The sequence below is a fragment of the Dipteris shenzhenensis genome, chromosome 6 (assembly GCF_047967505.1).
Source record: "Dipteris shenzhenensis isolate YYH24624 ecotype China chromosome 6, Dip_SZ_1.0, whole genome shotgun sequence".
Taxonomy (NCBI): domain Eukaryota; kingdom Viridiplantae; phylum Streptophyta; class Polypodiopsida; order Gleicheniales; family Dipteridaceae; genus Dipteris; species Dipteris shenzhenensis.
In genome coordinates, this window is record NC_141601.1 from 10,478,313 (window position 1) to 10,498,740 (window position 20,428).

Here is a 20,428-nt window from a genome sequence, read left to right on the forward strand (position 1 = left end):
AAAAGGCCACCTAATACCCATCTAACCTCATTTAACACTACTAAGGCTTACGACATGTGTCAAAATAGCATGCATCATCCCATAGTCTTTGTCGACCATAATATGTATTAGGAGGCTCAAGACCGTGTGTCAAAATACCATCCATCCCATAGTCCCCCTGGCCTAGGGAAAGGAGGATTATCCATTGACATGCCTGTGTCACTTGGCTGTAGAACCACTGCCCCGCCCCTGCCCCGCCCCCCCCCCTGCGCCTCCCCATCCACCCGCTCAGTTGGATGGCCTGCTAGGCCATCCATGTCTAGAGGATCCACAAAAATTAAATCATGTCTGTATCACTTGGCTGTAGAAGACTAAGCAACATGGATATAACACCTACTAATGCCATTACACGAGGCCTCCACGCAGAAGCACCTGATGAACATGGACAAGTCCTACAACAGCATTGTATCCCAATGGATTGTTCACATCTACCCTGGAAAAACCAGAAGCTTCAGGTTGATGATCCCAATCCCAAATTGAAGGGAAGGTTTAACAGCAAAAAGGAGTAGAACATGAGCAAGAATGCCACATACATTATGCGTAATTCACATCCAAAGCCAGCCAGAATGGTGGCTACTGTAGATGGACTAGCATCACGTAGCACAAGTGCCCTTTGCTAGTTTGGTGCACTATTGTTCATGCGATTGGCCACATGACAGTCATAAAAAAGGCATACCCTTCCCCCATTTTGAAGAAATATCTTCTAGATTCATATCCTTGCTTTGTGAATGTCGTGTATCCCCCCACCACAACTGTATGCACAATTCCACCAACCTTGGCCCGTGTCTCTCCTGTCATTTTCCATTCTTGTTCTTTCACTCACATTGCCTCGACCTCAATCTCACCCTCCTGCAGATAAGCATTGGCATAGATGTTAGACATCAATACAAAAGATGCGGTATCATTCTCATCCAATCGCACTGCTTGTTCAAAGGCCCATCTTCCAAGATTCACATGACCCCACTTCCGACAAGCAGCCAACAAAGTAAGCCACACCACAAGATTAGGTTGGAAAGGCATCTCCTCCACCATCGCTACTGCATCAGCTAATCGGCCTGCACGGCCAAGAAGATCTATCATGCAAGTATTGTGCTCAATAGTTGGAGTGATGGAGTAGGCTTTGACCATGGCCTCAAAGTACTTCTGGCCCTTATCCACTAGACCTGCATGACTGCATACAGTAAGAACGCTGAGCAATGTGACCCCATTTGGCTTTATGCTTTCTCCTCTCATTCTTTCAAGCATATGAAAAACTTTTTGACTCTCTCCAAGCTGGGCATATCCTGTAATTAATGTATTCCACAAGACTACATCTCGAACTGGAAACTTCTCAAACACTTCCCGCGCTTTTGCAAGCCAGCCATATTTAGCATACATGCCAATCAAGGTGCTTCCAACAAAAGGATCAGTTTCAAATTCCTGTCTGGCAATCTCAGCATGGATCTCTCGGGCCATGTCTATGATGCCTATGCTGGCACAAGCTTTCAAGCCGCAAACAAATGTAACAGCATCTGCAGAGACACCCTCCATTTGCATCTGCTCAAAGGTGTTCAGTGCTTCCTCACCAAGCCCATGTTCAGCATAACCTGAAATTAGTGCAGTCCATGAGACCGCATCTCGAACTAGCAGCTTGTCAAATGCTTCCCGTGCTTTTACAAGAGAACCACATTTGGCATACATATCAACCAAGGTGCTGCCAACAAAAGGATCCATTTCCAATTTCCGTCTGGCAATCTCAGCATGTATTTCTCGGCCCTTGTATATGGATCCTATGTTGCCACAAGCTTTCAAGTTACATACAAACGTAAAATCATTCGGAAAGATTCCCTCAAGTTGCATCTGTTCAAGACAATTGAGTGCTTCCTCTGCAAGACCATATTCAGCATATCCTGCAATCAATGTGTTCCACAATACTATATCTCGAAATGGCAGCTTGTCAAACACTTCCCTTGCTTTTGCAAGCAAGCCACATCTAGCATACATGTCGACCAAAGCATTGCCAACGGTAGGGTCTCTTTCCCATTCCTGTCTAGCAATCTCGGTGTGTAATTCTTGGCCCCCATCTATGGCTCCTGTGAGGCCACAAGATTTCAAGATGCAAACAAAAATGGCAGCATTTGGAGAGACATTCTCCAATTGCATGAGTTCAAAACAGTTCAGTGCTTCCTGACCAAGGCCGTGTTCAGCATATCCTGCCATTAGTGCAGACCATGTGATCACATCTCGAACAGGCAGCTTGTTAAACACTTCCCATGCTTTTGCAAAAGCGCCACATTTTGCGTACATACCCACCAATGTATTGCAAACACAAGGATCTCCTTCCAATTCCTGTTTGGCAATCTTGGCGTGTATTTCACAGCCCTTTACTAAGGCTCTTATGCTTCCACAAGCTTTCAAGCCGCTGACAAACGTGACAGCATCCGGAGATACACTCTCCAACTGCATGTCTTCGAAACAACTTAGCGCTTCCTCACCAAGCCCGTGTTCAGCATATCCTGCAATTAGTATGTTCCAAGACACTAGACCTCGAATTGGTAGCTTGTCAAACACTTCCCGTGCTTTTACAAGAGAACCACACTTGGCATACATGTCCACCAATGTGCTGCCAATAAAAGGATCTGTTTCCAATTCTTGTCTGGCAATCTCAGCATGTATTTCTTGGCCCTTGTCTGCAACTGCTAAACTGCCACAAGCTTTCAAGCTGCAAACAAACGAGACAGCATCGGTTGATACACCCTCCAGTTGCATCTGTTTGAGACAGTTCAGTGCTCCCTCACCAAGCCCGCTTTCAGTATATCCTGTAATTAGAGCAGTCCATGAAATTACATCTTGAACTGGCAGTTTGTCAAACACCTCCTGTGCTTTTTCATGTGAGCCACATTTGGCATACATGTCAACCAAGGTGCTAGCAACAAATGGATCTCTTTCCAATTCCTGTCTGGCAATCTCAGCGTGTAGGTCTTGGCTCTTGTCTATGGCTCTGATACTGCCACAAGCCTTCAAGCTGCAAACAAAGGTTACTGCATTCGGAGGGACGCCCTGCAATTGCATCTGTTCAAAACAGTTCAGTGCTTCCTCACAAAGCCCATTTTCAACATATCCTCCAATTAGTGCAGTCCATGAGACTACATCGTGAGCACCCATCTTGTCAAATACATCCCTTGCTTTTGTGAGAAATCCCAATTTGGCATACATACCAACCAAGGTGCTACCAACAAAAGGATCTCTTTCCAATTTCTGTCTGGCAATCTCAAGGTGTATTTCTTGGCCTTTTTCTATGGATTGGATGCTACCACAAGCTTTCAAGGTGCAAACGTATGTGACAGCAGTCGGAGATATGCCCTCTACTTGCATCCGTTTGAAACAGTTCAGTGCTTCCTTGCCAAGACCATGAGCAGCATACCCTCCGACTAGTATGTTCCAGGAGACTACATCTCGAACTGGAAGCTTGTCAAACACTTCCCGTGCTTTTCCAAGCAAGCCACATTTGGCATACATGTCAACCAAGGTGCTGCCCACAAAAGTATCTTTTTCAGATTTCTGTCTGGCAATTTCAGTGTGTATTTTGTGACCTCTTTCTGCATCTTTCACCCTAGCACAAGCCTTCAGAAGGGCCACAAATGTGTAGTTGTCAGGATGTACAGAATCCTCTTGCATTTTTTCATATAGGTTGAAGGCGTGGTGCAAATCCGCTCGTTCAATATAGCCCAGGATGAGAGAAGTCCAAGAATACACATTCTGTTCAACCAACTTGTTAAAAACCTGCTGAGCACCACACATACTTCCACATTCCACCAGCATTGGGACAAGGTAATTCCCAAAAGATCCATGAGCTTCCAGCCCACTTTTACAAATGTAGGCATGCAAGCGCCTGGCATAAGCTAGGTTTTTGTTCTTTCTGCACTTAGAAAAGATGCATATAAAGTTCTCAACCGGAGGCAGATGGAGAATCTGTTCCAAAGAAGTGAGGGCCTCTCTAAGCTCAGCATCTCCACAAACAGTCTTCCTGCATGACTTGTGCTTTAGATGCATTTATTGTACACTCTACTAGCTTCCTCCACTAAATCAAAGTTTGACTTGGCCCTACAGATTCCCTTGTTTTCAGAGTCCTTTCTGTAGATATCTCTAACCCAGCTGTACCAACTGACTATCCAGAGAAACTCCTTGGCAATTTTATTCTTGTTATCTGGAGAACTTGGGTTTCCCTGTTAAACCTTAAACAGACTTGCCGATTGAGTGCTTCTTCCTTCGCACTTTTGATTGTCCCCTAAATGGAAGCCACAGAAATGTAGGTAGTTTGAGACTAAAATTTTGTTGTGACTAGAATTTTGTATTTGGTAGAGAAAGAGACAAATTTTATCAGACCTGTCGTGCACTACCTAAGAGTGAATGTGTATAGCCAGCTGAAGAATCCTTCATCACCGCTGCCCATAATTTTGCCAAGGTTCTCTTAATCTGTAATTGCTGCACATGCAGAGTTTCCCATCTTTTGCAAGTAATAGCAACAAAAGAATGTGAACGCCCGTGAAAGCTGCCCCATGTTTTTGTTTCCTTGTAACCATTAAGTGCATGGATGTTGTGATTGGGTATAGACAGGTTTTGTAGTAAAAGATTTTATACAGGCAGCCTAGAGTCAAGCCAGCACTCTGAGCTCACATGGACCCACGTGTTACAATTGAGATCGGTGGATACGTACATCTAAGGAAAAAGCTGAAAATCAAGGAAAGTTGGAACGGCAAACCACAATTGCCTGTGCTAAGGTGAAGTTTCCACCCATAAAGAAGGATCGACAGGAATAGAACAATTATAAATGAGCCCCAAAAAGGTGGCACATGTGGACCATTAAGGAAAAATAAACTAATATGGACATATCTAACCATTTAACTGAACACATATTAGAGTACGAATCACCTATTACAAGAGTTAAGCCCTTGACCGAGCTGAATCCATTAAAAAAAGAATATAGAAGTTATCGATCCTTCCTTGGTACAGGTAACTCTCTCTTGTCAAGATCCCGTTTCTGTACTAAGAGTTGGTAACAGTCATTTCTTTAGAATTCCAGAGTTTCGTATTGCAAGTCAAAGTATCAAGGCTGCATCCTTTCTCCATCCTTGGGCAAAACAGAGGGAGCTTTGTCTTGCCGTCCACTCTATATTCCAACACCATGCAAGCAGGGGGAAAAGAATCTTTGAGCTGTGGATACAGGATTCCGAGGCATGTTTGAGGAAAGCAGAGGATTGTGCTGTTGAAAAAGCGGAAAACTGTGCACAGCCAAGATCCAACAAGAGAGACATAATGAGGAGGAATGCCAGCATGATCCCGAGGAGGATGGGGATGCGCAAGCATTGGCCTGCATCAGAAGTTACATCTTAGCCCTACAATTCGGGCTAGCTGGTGGGCATTCTACAGTTTGCATCCCCACCAAGTCTTGAAAACACAGGAAGTAGCAGTAGCTCATTGGGCGATCGTAGTTGTGTGACATATACCAATCCAAGCTCAGAGTAGGACGTGCTATTCTTCTGAACCCTGTGTGGTTTCCCTCTTTAGCAGCCTGAGAAAGTTTTCTGTACAGTCTATGTGCTCTCATCCTTCTCAAACTTCATTCTGGCGACCTGCTGGTAGACCGCATGCCAAAATCCGACTGCTGGTCGGCACTTGGCCATTCTCGGCCGTCGCCGCGCACCACCACGTGGATTTTGTGCGGGGGAGGCCGATCTTCTGGGTTTTAGGAGGACGGGATCAGAAATTTGATCCTTATTCTTTTTGTCTTTCTTGATGAGCAAGCATCCACCGAAGGGCCTTTCCATACAGACCAACTACTCTTTTAAGTCCACTTTTGGTGGGCTTTCCCCAAGGTGGCACTGAAGGGTAGAGATCTAATCTCCACTAACTCGCGACCTTGATAGATTTGCTAGAGGAATGGAGGAGCAGGTAGAGGCCTTCCTTGAAAGTGGCGAGCGGCCAAGCTGCAAGTCACTTTTACAGGAGGTAAAGGCCGACTCATGGCCATGCGGTCCGTCAAAGTTGATGGGACGAGGACATGTCTCCATTTAAGATAGTGATCTGATGGGCCATTTTGAAAGTTTTCAACACGTCAGTGCTTAGGAGAGTGTTTTAGTATGATGTCATGAGCAATTGGCACTGTTTGTGACACATCCGCATTGTTCAATCGTCTTGGATGCTTGATCAAATAGTACAGATCGAACAGGCGAGAGTCCCAGCGAATTTGGCAAAGCCATTCAACCATGATAGAGAGCTGACTCCTAAGTGTGGTAGTGCACGATCTGTGACATAGTATGAGTTTGATCTCTATCCCATTCCAATGGGATAATTGAAGCAAGCACCACGTCGCTAACAATATTCTTAGTTAAAGTGACACTTACATGAACCTATATACTTTGGAAGTCTACTTTTGACTGGGATTTCCATGTAAGAAAACCTCAGCCACCTTAGATCAATGGGCCAAATGATGAAGAGTAAGAGGTTGCCCCCATACCCCCCTACACCAGCTTTCAACATGGGGGTGGCATTGAATGGGGCCCTCCTCATAGCCGTCTTCATAAGGATGGTCTGGGGACCCCCAGACCTCCATCAAGGTAGAAGAGGGTGATATGTCAGTCACTAGATAGGCACTAGATAGGCACTTGGCAATACTGCCGCCATCACAGCCCGTCACCTCCACCACAGAAATGCCCATCACCATGACTACTATTGTTATTCTAGGTCTAGTTTTTTTGCATGGACTCGGCATTTGTGAACTGCAATGAAGGGCAACGCCTGGAGCACCCTAGACTAGCTCATTGTCTTTTTCCCCTTGTCTGCTCTTTCGTCCGGTCTTTGGCTCATTGCTGTTGCTCTCCCTCATTTTGGGTGTCTTTTCCTTAGTTCTTGGTGTTGTGCTTTCAGAAATGAACAAGGAGTAACAAGGGTCGACTTTGATGGGACAACTCGTCCTCTCCAACTCGCCCTCCCAGATCTTATGCATGTGAATCCTGCATATGATGTGACTACCACTCCTCAGACTGATGGCTTTTGTCTTCCCTACATCCCTTCCAGTTGTGAACGAGCAAATATCGACTTTTTTAACTTCTCTGAATTTTCACCTCTTGACCAATGCTCTAGGCTGCAATAGCCTTTGTCTCCCCTCCCAGAAGAAAGTGACACTCATGGAGCCCCCCTCCCTTGATACCTTGTTGGTTCCCAAGATAAAAGTGAAAGAGGAACCAGTGGACGTGGCAACACAAGCCTTGGTAGGCCCCTCGTCATGGGTAGAGGCTGAAGCACTACAAGTAGAAGTACAATGAGAGGCGGTCGTCATAGTGAACTCACTAGAACACTTCTAGAAAGCCAGAGAAGCCAAGGCGTTCAACCTCGTGCCTATTACATGGGGGCACTACAACAGACAAAGAGGATTTTTTTTGCATTCCTTGAAGGCGCTCTCTTTTGGCAACTGTCGGACAGGAGAAGATATCGGAAGAGAGATCCGAGTTCTAGCGCGAGGATACACATGCTGGCCCTGAAGAGTAAAAAAAAAAGGATGACGCGCTGAATGGCATGACCGACGACCAACCAACAAGCTCCCACGACTCCAACAAAGGACAGAATGCACCTGAGAATGCACAAGAGACTCATGCACCGAGCAACACAACTTCAGGAGCGGAGAAAATTAATCAAATAGGTAAGACTATTTTAGCAGTCATTGACGAAGAAGATCTTGAGGATGCTATGGATTTCCTGTTCAATCATGGTCTTGTTGGGTTCCTGCATGGCCCATGCCCACTAGTATCATACTTAGAGAGATGGTTTCGTAGTAGTTGGGTGAAGAAGGGGATTGGTATTATCAACATTCCTGCGTAGAGGGTACTTCATCTTTCTCTTTGATACCCACCTCCAAGGTCCTCCAACATGGTCTTTGGACCATGATAAACCAACCTCTCTATTTAGAGAGGTGGTCTCCCTTTTTTAACCTCGACATGCCTCGTCCCACCAAAAGCTCTAAGTGTTGAAAGAGAGCTGTTTATTAACCTGAGGGGTAACCCTCAGGTCTGTGTGCAACTTGACCTTGTTGACCCGACGTCATTACTTCTCAATAGGAGAGGGGATGTTGTAAGGGAGAAACCCCTTATCTACAAGAATCTTCGGAATTCATGCTTTCTGAGTGGCTTGTTGAGCCATATAGTCAAAAGATGCACCCTCAAGAAATCCAAGCCTAAAACCTCTGCCAACCTACCAGTGTCTACTACCAGAGAGAAGTGGGTACCAAAGAGCACCACCCTCCCCCTGCCTGCTCAAGATCCATCTGGTTCTTCTTAGAACAATTTATCTGGAGAGGACACCAAAGTTGAAGCTCCTGCTAGTAAGAGCATCCTTATTGACAAGAATGTTCCTACTGTTCCTGTTAACAACCCTCTTAAAGCTCTAGAAGTCTCTCCATTAGAGGATATGGTTATTGAAAAACCCAAGGGCACAATGGATGAGGGCTGGTCCAAGGACTTCAAGGATGAGATCCTAAAAAGTGACAATATGTTGTCTAAGGAGGCAGACTCAGAAGAGGAGCTTCTGAGCTCTCCCCACCCTAGTGCCCAGAAAGATATTGTGGTTAAAGGAAAGGAGTGGCTCAGCTCCACTCTAAAAGAAGACTATCACATGATAAGGACCCTACTATATTGCCCAAGAGCCCCAACCCCAGGACTAAGAAGCGGCAAAAGAAACACGGTAAGTAAACCCATGTCTTTCCTCACACTAAATGTGTGTGGATTAACAGACCCCACTAGAGGGGGTGTTATCTCTAGGTGGTTGAAAGAACAATTCCTTTCTCCCACCTTTTTGGCACTACAAGAAGTTAAATGTACCAATAGTGACCTTGTGTTTAGGTTAAAGTCTATAGACAAGAGAAGAAAATGGTTTTTTACTGAGCATGAGACTGGGAAGGGAGGTACAACCATTGGTATTCTATCACACTCTGAACAAATTATCAAGAATGTTGTTGCTTATCTATGCCACAGATGATTTTGGAATGGTTTGCTGTTCTAGGTGATCTCAATTTATGCTTCCACTAGCTCTCAGGATCGTGTAATCACTTGGCAGTCAATGGAGGGACTAGCTGGAAATGCCTTTTTGATGGGGGGACTTCAATATGGTTTATTTAGAAGAGATAGATGGAGGGACAAGGGCACTTTGCTAGAGTATTACCAAAAAGCAAGCAACAAAAAGCGAGCGAGCCTAATCTATGCATGTTATGTGACTATTTTAACTCCTTGAATGGATTAGTCTAGATTACATGCATATGGAAATGCGTAGCATTTTTAACCCTGTTCACTCTTAAAACAAAACCCATGTTTCGTTGCTACTGCAAAAACATCCCTCCCCAATGACTCTTACATCCCACTAATCCAACTAATGCAACAAATTGACCACAAATTCAAATGGCATAATGTTACATATCAAATCAAATAACAAGGCATGATTTAGATGAATATCATGCCTTTTTGGACCATCTAAAAAAATTGTGTGCATTAGAATATGAAAATTTGGCCAATTTGTTGCACCAAATTTAAAGCAAGGTCTCCCATGATAGAGAGCAAGAAGACACTTTCTTTTTTAGCAACTGTGTTACATGTTTATGAGTGATGACCCAGGTTAATTTGCTAAACCCAAATGGAGTCAAGTTAAAATAGTCCTTAACTTTGGACTACTCAATTTCAAAAAATTTGACACATAACCCCCCTTTTGAAGACTTTCTTCTTCAAGAAATTATTTCTTCGATTCTTTCTTTTCTTGCTTGATTTTCCTATCGCTTCAACAAATTGTCGCTCGCTTTTTTAGGCTTGCTCGCTTGTTCTTGTTTGCTCTATCAACTGCCTCCCTTTGCCAAGGGGCATTGAATGCAAGGACCTTCAGGATGCCTTTCAATCCTGACTCTGTAGTTGAGTTCACTTGGACTAACAGACACATTGGAGAGTATAGACGAGAAGCTCGCCTTGACAGATTCTACATTTCCCATTGTTTATTGCGTAACAACTCCAAAGTTGGTGTCCAAAACTTTTCTACCTAAGAACTACTCACTTCCTTATTTGATGGGAACTTACAAAGCCCATAAAAATTCATTCCATTCAATTACTAATGCCCATGCTTATATATTTTCCAAAGTTAGTAGCTCTACTAACCATAGCATTGACAACTTGTGTAGCACCTACTTTAGGACAAGCTTATAAAAAATGTGGGAAAATCATTAATTCTATTTTTGAAGCTAAATTTAAACTTCTTAGAAAAGTCCATAATGTTTTTACTATAAACATTGGAAAATTCTATGAGAATATCCTTGTTCAAGGAAAATGGGGATTAATTAAAGTCTTAGAAGAAGTATGGTCTCTAGCCTTTAAAACTAAGAAAAAGAGTTCATGACTGACTAAGGCTTGGAGGGAGAGCAAGGTTGGTAGATTAATAGAGTAGTATACTCAACTTTTTATTAAAATAGGAGTTAATGTGCTTTAACAATTGGCTACTAACAAGTTGAGAAGACACATAGTTAAACAAATCTCTAGTATGCCTATAGGATTTGCTTGCGCACCCTTTTGGTATACTTTATATCTTTTTTTGTTCCATTATGAGGCTTTGGGACCTTGAAATAATGGACTTGATTGGCTAGCTTTAAACACGTATTCAAATACATGGATATAAATGTAATTTTTACAAGGAAATTCCTATGATCTTTGGTTGAATACAATGAGATTGACCCCTTTTGGATTGACACCTTCTAATTTTTAAAAATTAAATATACCACTATTTGACTTTGAGTAATAGGAACAGGGAGATGTTTGGGACAAAATTAAACTTTCTTAAATATGACTATCACTATGACCCAGGGAGAGAATGGCATGACGGACACAATAAGTTTGACAAGTGAGAGCATTTGAACTACAAGGTTTGCCAATATATTAGGGTCAATAATCATAGACCTAGATCCTTTATGGAGAAGGTTATAATATCCTAGATTATGCCTATTTTATAGACAGACAAAGACAATTTCAATGCTTTTCTATAGTTTAAAAAGCTCTTTAAAACTTTGAGAGCAATGGCTTCAACTAGAAAAAGTGTAAAAAAATCATCACAACATTCCAGAACGAGGATCTTCCAAGCACCAACATAAAACTCAAGATGATCCAATGCTAGCTAGTAAATGATTAACCTCTACTAGTCTATTCTATAAAAATACACTTGAATTTTTTACTAAAAATAGGGCAATGGTCCGACCCAATCCAAAGTGATGGGCGTATTGTTGCTCTCACTTGGATCATGGTTGGTATCTATGGGTTGTGATTGCATGAAGTAGGCTGAGTTGCCTACTTCCTTAAAACGCCTCTCCCAACCATAGAGTTTTGACATTGTTTCTTGGATTCTACATGCCAAGTTGCCTTGCTATAGCAAGCTTTCCTAATCATATAAGCATGCATATGCCCTCTCATCCTCTATTAATTGGTTCTCTAATATGCAATTTGCAATGGCAATATTTCAATCTAATTAGGTAGGGATTGCCTCATGTGCCATAGACTAGTTTGAATGGAGAGTGCCTTATGGTATGTGAGGCTGTATCACAAGATTGCTTTGGGTCCTAGTCACTTTGATGTTTTATAATATGATTCTCTATGGACTTGAAAAAGATCCCATTTCTCTCTCAATGCACTCTTTTGTAGTTTGGTAACATGTAATGCTTAATCCACATGCACTCATCAACAAGTCATGAACATTATTAATTAGTAATGTGAACCATAGCCAAAGATTACTTCCATTGGAACACCAACCATGTAAAAATCCTATCAAAGATAAAATCACCTACTACCTCTCCATATTGTCCCTTAGCACTTTAATATGCTTAATATATTATTTATTATAGATCACATGTTTCTAACTTTTATAAGAAGTTGCATGCACCATTTTATCTAATGATGATGATGTATTGCCAATCCATCATTGTCATTAACTTTGGTGACCTTCATTTGGTAAGAATAAGTTACTTGACTTTTTGAATTCCTTTTTTTTTTTTTTTTTTGCTTCAAGTTCACTACAACATGAAAGAATCTCAAATATGTCTCCAACTATGAAATATTATTCTCAAATCATTGAAATATCAAAGACTTTATATGCTGTTGTGTAAAAGTGAGGGATCAAGGAGGATCGAAACACCATGAGAGAGACATAAGGTAGGAAAAACTCAATCTATTGCAATGTGTATATGAACAATACAAAGATAGGTTTCTAATACAGAGAGAGCCTTTAGAATAGTCAAACCATGTGGGATCCTTTGGTAGTCCTTGCTCGACATCTTCAAATCATGTAGTCCATATCCTTGGGTGGCTACTTTAATTCTTTCTACACCTTACCTTAGCCTATAATTTATGTGTTCATGACACCATATCTCAACACCTCCCCTTGGTGCCATGATCCATTGGCTACTGCAAGGTGGTTAGATGCAAGTTACAAATCCATCACCTCCCCTTAGTGCATACCTTGCTACTTAAGTGGTCAAGTGTGGTTTTTACATGTCAATACCTCCCCTAAGTGTTTGTATGGCTACTTGCAAATGGTCAGGTTTGATTACAAGAATATAGGCTAAAGGTGGCAAGGTTTGCATTTTAGTTCATTTTGTTATTGTCGCCATTTTGCTCATTGCTTGATGACGACTCCATGTAGTTGACCTGCTAGTTCTTCAATCTACAATATTCTTCTTTGTGTCCCAGCTTCTTGCAATGGTGACACTTTGGTTTTATTCTTCAATCTACAATCACTTTTATAGTGACCCATCCTTCCGCAATGGTAACACTTTTTTCTTCAATCTACAATCACTTTGATAGTGACCCATCCTTCCTCAATGGTAACACTTTGATAGTGACCCATCCTTCCGCAATGGTAACACTTTTTTCTTCAATCTGCAATCACTTTGATAGTGATCCATCCTTCCGCAATGGTAACACTTTGTTGATGCCTTGCTGAACAATGCTTGTTCTTCATGATTGCTGCTGTGTGTAGATGTAGATGTTGATGTGGATGCCTTTACCTGTCTTTCATTCTCAAGAAGAGATGATACACATTCCTCAAACTTTGGATCTGGAAGATTCTTCAAGGTGGTTGTCAATGCGTTGTACTCTTCAGGCATGCTTTTAAGAAGGATTGCAAGTGCATCCCATTCTCCTATGTTTGCATGTATGCCTTCTCATTGGGTCACAATGCTTTTGATCTTGTTGACAAATTGTGCCATAGATTTATGGAAGCTGTGCAAACCATAGAATTTAATCTTAAGATGAATTTCTTGGTTCTTTGCTTTTGCACCAAACACTGTGTTCAACTCATCACATGCATCTTTGGCATGCTCCTTAGAGTCTATATGATGAATTATGTTTGGACCCAAGTGCAATCCAATGAGTGATAGTACTGCTTCATGTTTTTATTTCCATGCTTCATTTTGTGCAGTGGGTATGTCTTCTTTTACACTATTCCAAAGCTTGTGGTGCATCAATAAATACTTCATTTGTGTTGACCAGGTGTGGAACCCTTCTCCAGTGAGTTTTTCAACGGTTGGGGTGCGCAACGCCATTGCAAAAGTTCTTACCAATTGAAAAGACTTTCAAATCTAGTAGTGTCTAACCACATACAACAACTTGACTTGACAACCATGTAGAGTTCAAAAAACTGGTTATTTTTCCTTTTTGAAGCGTATACGAATTCCTTCTAAGTTGCAAGTTATGGCTTGTCAAAGTTTTTATGAAGAGAGAGTGGGCATGATGATGTGGTAGAGGGCATTCATGTGCAGCATTCAAAACAATGCTTAGCAAGGGTGCTGAGATGTCACTATGTGACATATGTCATGATAGGCATGTGTACCATGTGGCAATTTACTAACCACCGATAAGATGGAAGCTAACCACAGTTTAAGTTCTTACCAATTGAAAAGACTTTCAAATCTAGGAGTGTCTATCTACATACAATAAAACTGACTTGACAGGCACATAGAGTTCAAAAAACGGGTTATTTTTCCTTTTTGAAGCATATGTGAATTCCTTCTAAGTTGCAAGTTATGGCTTGTCGAGGTTTTTATGAAGAGAGAGTGGGCATGATGATGTGGTAGAGAGCATTCATGTGCACCATTCAAAACAGTGCTTAGCAAGGGTGCTGAGATGTCACTATGTGACATGTGTCATGATAGGCATGCTGCCATGTGGCACTTTACTGACCACTGATAAGGTAGAAGCTAACCACAGTTCAAATGACCATCCCTATCTACCATGTGGCATTTCCACGTGGCCTAAGGTTAGGAAACCTTGGGCTTCTGGAGGTTTGTGATGGCAGGGCGACAACATCATATTGTCTATTGTTGCAACTCTTTTGTGGCTCTTCTCCTACATCTCGGGCTACGTCCAATTGATGTTGCTATTAATGTAGCTGCTCATGGGCTATTTGTCCATGGAGGTGCTAGAACAATGGGTACGAGTCTCTTGGAGATACGTGTGTTGAAGATTTGGTCTAAAGAGCAAAGTTCTAACATAGTCCATGTATTAAAGACATGAAAACATTTTTTTAACGTCAACATAGAGCACACCAGTCACTCACTCGGCTACTTATCACCCAATGGCTAGAATAACAGATGTGCTAGAACCAGTCATTCTAGTAATATGGCAACATTATTGAGTACATTTGAAGTAAGAACAATGTTGTGATCAATGCATGACTTAGTCCAAAAGAGTTGGTCACAACAATTTCCATTGTGTACGACCACTTTCTTTGACATGAGGAACGAATAGCATAACTCCAAGAGTTTGGGAAATTTTGGGATGCATCCTCCAGTAAAACAAAAAACAAAAAATAGCCCCTGAGAGGCCCTAGGTGCCAGACGGGGTCCCCGTCTGGCCCAAAGTTGCGCCTGCGCACACCTGGGCCTCTGAGGGGCTATTTTTTGTTCTTTTTTTACTGGCGGATGCATCCCCCATCACTTACACACACACACACAAGAAATACAGTAGGGGGAATTAGATAATAACGGATGTTAGCACCCTCCCCTAGGTGTTGACTTCATTTGTTAAGGATGATAATTAAGACGCCATTTTCATCCTTGGGGTCATTTTACCACAAGGTCCACTAAAGGGACTATGGTAAGATAATTATTACTTCGAAATTAATACATTTCATGCTTACAAGGACCCTATGTTGAACAAAGGACCTCACATTTCTTTTGGATCACTCACTCAATTATACCCTTAAGAGTACATATCCTAGTTGTGGCACTCATGAGGAAATCAGATGTAAAAGTGAAGCCTGGATTCCATTACCTATCGCGCAAGGACACCGGCCACCTTACATCTCTCACAAGCATGTAATGCCTATACCTCCTTGTCATGTGAGCTCAGATCTCTGGGGCTTCTCTCTATCTTCTCCTCCCCCATGTTTTTCCACTTTCCTCCACCTAGATCCTGTATTCTTTCCTTTCCTCTCCCCATTGATGCTAACCTAGCTTGCATTAGCATTCACGCAGCTTGTATGGTAGCCTTTTCTTTTTCGGACAATTGGGCGACGCCACTCATCAAGTTAACTCTTATGGCTTGCAAAATCCCTCCATCGCTTTGTGCCATCGATGGTCCTAACATGTAAAAACAAAAAGAAAGTGCCTATGTCATGGCCACCTTCCATCAAAGATGCAAAATTTTTGCCCAAATCAATTTGCTTCTTCATGCTTGAAATGTGTCCCAATTTATAAACCCATATCTTGATCATTAGCATTCAAAGTTGGGACCCACTCTGAATAATGGTTTCATATGTCATGTTATTCACATCATTTTAATTCATTGCAACCATTTTAATCCATTGTTGCTCATAGCTAAGAATATCAAGGCACACTTCTAAAGCGATTTTGGCCATTCCTAGCATACTTTACACCATAACGGCCTACATCATAATGGCCTACATCTTCAATTGTATGTAGCACCATAACGGCCTACATCTTCAATTGTATGTAGCACCCCTTAGCCACAATTTCCATAAAAGTCAAAACCCAATCTCCTATGCTAGGATTGAGTCAATCATATGCTTGTTCTCTATCCAAATTTGATAATACACAAACACCAACCAAGTATACATGTGGATTATTGCCATCTCCATGTGGAACCATTGGCATAAATGAGCTTGCCATCTCAATCATGGAGCATATATCCTCTTAGTTTACATTAATCCTTCCAACTAACCATGCACATAACTAAATTAGCCACCATATTATTGTTCTATTTTCCTCCTAGGTTTGGGATGCAAAACATTCCTAGTCCCAAGATGAATCTAAATATGGAAGGGTTTGAGATTGTGCATCCAATTTAGCCTTTTGTTGCTATCTTGATTAGAGTTCATCGGCAATCTTCATCTTGTCTATTCATACACCTAGTAACTTGAAGAATTTTTGAAACCTTTGATAAGGGAATGCCGTTTTCTTCAAAATCAACTGTATATTTAAATTAAGGATACACTAAAATCCAAGAAATGAAGCTCAATTATAATGCAAAACACCACCCATCTGGAAAACAAGAGATATATATATTAAAATTTGATGTCTATACAATATTTCTTGTATATTGCATCCAATAGATGCACTTTTTACAAAATATTTGCTTGCTTAGCTTTAGCTACTATTGCTGCTCTCCTCTGAGTTGACAAAACAGTGGGTTCACTGAAAGATTCTACAAGCTTCCCAACATCATAAACACTTGCCGGAGCACCCATAACAGCAACCGCTTGCTAGTTTCTCTCCAAAAGTAGATAATGCCAAGTCCCACCTCACCAAAATACACTTGCGCGCAGAAGGGGGTAAAGGCACAAGGGAGACTAGCTTTGAAAGTGCCCTGCACTTTATCATCTCTTCCTTCCCATAAGGGGAGAACAAAGTATGGAAGCACACTAGGCTATGGTGCTCGAACATTCCCATGTAGTGTCCTAGTGCTGAATCCACACCAATGTTATCACCACGACCCCCTTTACGTGTCACAAACTTGTCAACTTTGATGACATCCTAAAAATTGAGATAGCATCAGTAATCTTCTCAATGCCAAACTAAGAACATAAATTCCCATGTAGTGTCCTAGTGCTGAATCCACACCGATGCTATCACCACGACCCCCTTTATGTGTCACAAACTTGTCAACTTTGATGACATCCTAAAAATTGAGATAGCATTAGTAATCTTCTCAATGCCAAACTAAGAACATAAATTCAATCATATTGACAAAATATCATGAACTTACAATGTGGGCAGCATCTTGTTCATCCACCCGAGTTATATCGATGGAGCTTTTGCTCTCATCAATTGTTGGAGGTGGTGCCGATGATGAGGCCTCTACAGTATTCTCAAGTCTCTGGCGTTTTTGCGCCCTTTCGGCCTCCAATCTTTCCTGGACCTCATAGAACTCCGTCTCTGTAACTGCTACATTAGTAGAGTCATGCATTTCCTCCCACACAGTTAAGATCCGATGCTCCAAAGTGTTTGCAGGTGCCAAATCTGTGCACCTATCCAACCCCTCTTCTGGGTAACCTAAGTTGCTACTACTCTCCCAAGAAGAGAGTGCCCCCAGTACTTCATCTTCTCTCAATTTTTTAATATATTGAATGTCAATCAATAATAAATATTCTGTATTTTTCAATCAAAATATACAAAAGGGTTTGCATCAAAACCGTCATACCTTCTTCCTCCTCTTTTTGCTCTCCTTCCTCCTCTTCCTCTTCTAGCTATCTTGTGGGGGATGATGTCCCGCTTGCTTCGGGAACCACAACCAACTCTGTTGTCTGCCCTATTTCTGCTGTGTGCTTTCCCTTGTCCAAAGTTGCACTAGACCAATCTAGAGAAACAGCGGCTTCTACAACCACATTAGGATTCTCCTCAACGTCCACATCTTGCCCTGCTGCTAGAAAAAGAGTTGGCTCTACATTGATGAATGGAGGTGTGTTTGTGTCCTCCATTTCCAAAAGAATTACACAATAGGCTATTTCCAGGGATACAAAATGAGTTTCTATAGGACCCGCTTGCAAATCCAACTCTTCATCCTTGGAAATCCTTCTAAAACTTTTTGGACTAAGGGATTTGCAAATTCTTTGTAATGTAAACTTGAAAGTGCTATCAGCTTGGTGATAGTCAATGAGGAGATTCATAGGAACCCAATGTACTCTATCTATGTCTAGCTGGATCAGGTAAGGCTTGATTTTCTCTCACATAATCTACCACATCTCTAAAGAGATCTAGATGCTTGTGGACTGTGCCGATGACATCTATCTGACAATCAAAAATGTCATATAACTCTAGCTCTCTACTCGAATGACGAGTAGAAGCGACGAAGTCATGGTATGCCTCATGGGGTGTGGCCATTGGAGGTTTGTGGAAGATGACAAGAGCAGGCTGGCTAGGAGGTGAGGACAATAAAGGTTATGTCATACCTAATGGCCCTTTATATAGTTGACTTCAGTCTCTTTAAATACCTTAAAAGTCTAACTATAATTTAGGTAATAAAATATTGGACAATGTAATATATTGGCCTTAATAATTTGCCATCATATTCCACTCCCACCTCCCCTGCCACCCAAATATGGATTTTTTTTTTGGAATTTAAGGGACCCTATGTTAGTACAAATGACATCACACTTAAAACTATTACATTTAGTCAAAAACTATTACAACACAATTTTAAAACTTTTATATTTATTCAAGTGCTATTACAGCACACTTCAAAAACTATATCATATTTTCAAAACTATTACAACAGACATCAAAAACTACTAATTTTATTAAGTATACTCATTGCCAGTACAAATGACATCACACTTCAAAAACAATTACATTTATTCAATACCAGTATGAATGGACAAGTTACAAGGAGGCTTCCATTTCTCAAGCATTGATGTTCCTTCGAGTCGCCTTCTTACTATCTTCCCATTTAGTATAAAGAAAAAATCACTATCATCAAAGGTGACAGTGATGTATTCTCAAATGTGCTTCAAGCTCCAACTACCTGTGACCTCAAGATATTGGATATCCCCATTGGGCATATGTACCTCTACCTCTGTGGTGTCCACTACATCACAATCCATAGGTATCCATGTGCCATGATTATTTTTCCGACGTCTGTAAGCGTATCTCATGTAGCAAATACTCCGCACTACTTGATATCTTATTACTATACTTTCTTTGGTAAGTATACATAAAAAATGGTCTCCCTTCTGCAAACCCACCCTAACATCCCACATTGGGTATAGAATATTATCAAGAAATTCATTTTCTAGGCCTTTGCATACCCACATGGTCTTTGTCTTGTGAATGAAGACTGATTTGAAAAAATAAATAAATGTAATGGAGGGCATGAACCAACTAACACTCATAGATTTTGAACCGAAAGTAAACTTCATTGATGATTGAATATCTGATCTCATCTTCATTCTAAATGCATCTATAGAGAATGGATTAGGAAGAGGCCATTTTGGACTATCAAAGTTAGGGAGAGGAATAGGACATAGGCTTCCATATGTGCCTTCTCTTCGAGGAACTTGGTAACATGAATTATAGAAAAAAATACTAGACTTTGTCAAGGAGGCAGCACTCAGTCCTGAGAACATTAATTCCCCAATATTTGAATGGAAAGCTTGAAATATTCCCATGAGACTATCCAAAGGCTAGGCTTCAACTTTGGTAGAGGGAAAGATATCTACATAGAAAGCAAAGAAAGATGTTAATGGGCCAATCAATCTGTCTCTCTCACTCTCTACCTCTCTCTCTCTCACACACACACACCTCTCTCTCTTTCTCTCTCTCACACACACCTCTCTCTCTCTCTCTCTCTCTCTCTCTCTCTCTCTCTCTCTCTCTCCCCTCTACTATCTCCCCCTAACACACCCCTCAACGCCTCCATCTCTCTCTCTCTCCCTCCCCCCCTCCCCCTCTACTATCACCACAAGACACCCTCTCTCAAAACGCATGCTCACATACAATCATTAGAATACACAATTGAAGTGAAAATGAAAAAAAGTTAATGTAAAAGAGAGATACAATTTGAAGGAAAGCAAGTTTTAATGGCAAGATCCAAGTTCATGTCTCGAGCCAGGTACACGTGCTGAACCTTCACCTTAAGTCCCTTTTTTGTATTACAAAACCCAACAATGCGACCCTTCCAATGCTTCTCTTTCTTTGCTCTATCCTTTCTAGAAACCTTGAATGGACCTATTGCAGATGGTTGCATTGTGACCCATGACATTAACCTAAACTCTTGAGGAATCCAAATATCACTGTTGTCCTTCAAAATGCGACCCACAAAAGATTGAATTGATAGCTTTGGCCTAGGGGAAGGGGAGTGCTTCACCATTGTAGAAAGAATGGGAG

At 41.5% G+C, this 20,428-nt stretch overlaps 1 protein-coding gene across 1 annotated transcript; it reads right to left on the bottom strand.

The window, feature by feature from the left end:
• Positions 1–384: 384 nt before the first annotated feature.
• On the bottom strand, positions 385–17,513 carry LOC147900766 (pentatricopeptide repeat-containing protein At4g39530-like). The gene is made up of 10 exons (XM_087375738.1): positions 17,313–17,513; positions 4,405–4,503; positions 4,254–4,306; positions 3,612–3,937; positions 2,560–3,479; positions 2,040–2,478; positions 1,741–1,928; positions 1,203–1,599; positions 863–1,094; positions 385–472 (listed from the first exon to the last, which is right to left on the bottom strand). Exons 1-10 carry the CDS (start codon positions 17,511–17,513, stop codon positions 385–387), a joined length of 2,943 nt encoding a protein of 980 aa, XP_087231864.1.
• Positions 17,514–20,428: the final 2,915 nt, after the last annotated feature.

Bases quoted from the DNA above. Each gene is read 5' to 3' on its own strand.
- LOC147900766 (XM_087375738.1), bottom strand. From the start codon at position 17,513: ATGCATGACTCTACTAATGTAGCAGTTACAGAGACGGAGTTCTATGAG. The intron at 3,938-4,253 runs GTTTAACAGGGA...TTCTAAGTGCAG, and splicing joins AATCGGCAAGTCTGTTTAAG to AAAGAACAAAAACCTAGCTT. The intron at 3,480-3,611 runs GTCACAAAATAC...ACAAGCTTCCAG, and splicing joins GGTGAAAGATGCAGAAAGAG to TTCGAGATGTAGTCTCCTGG.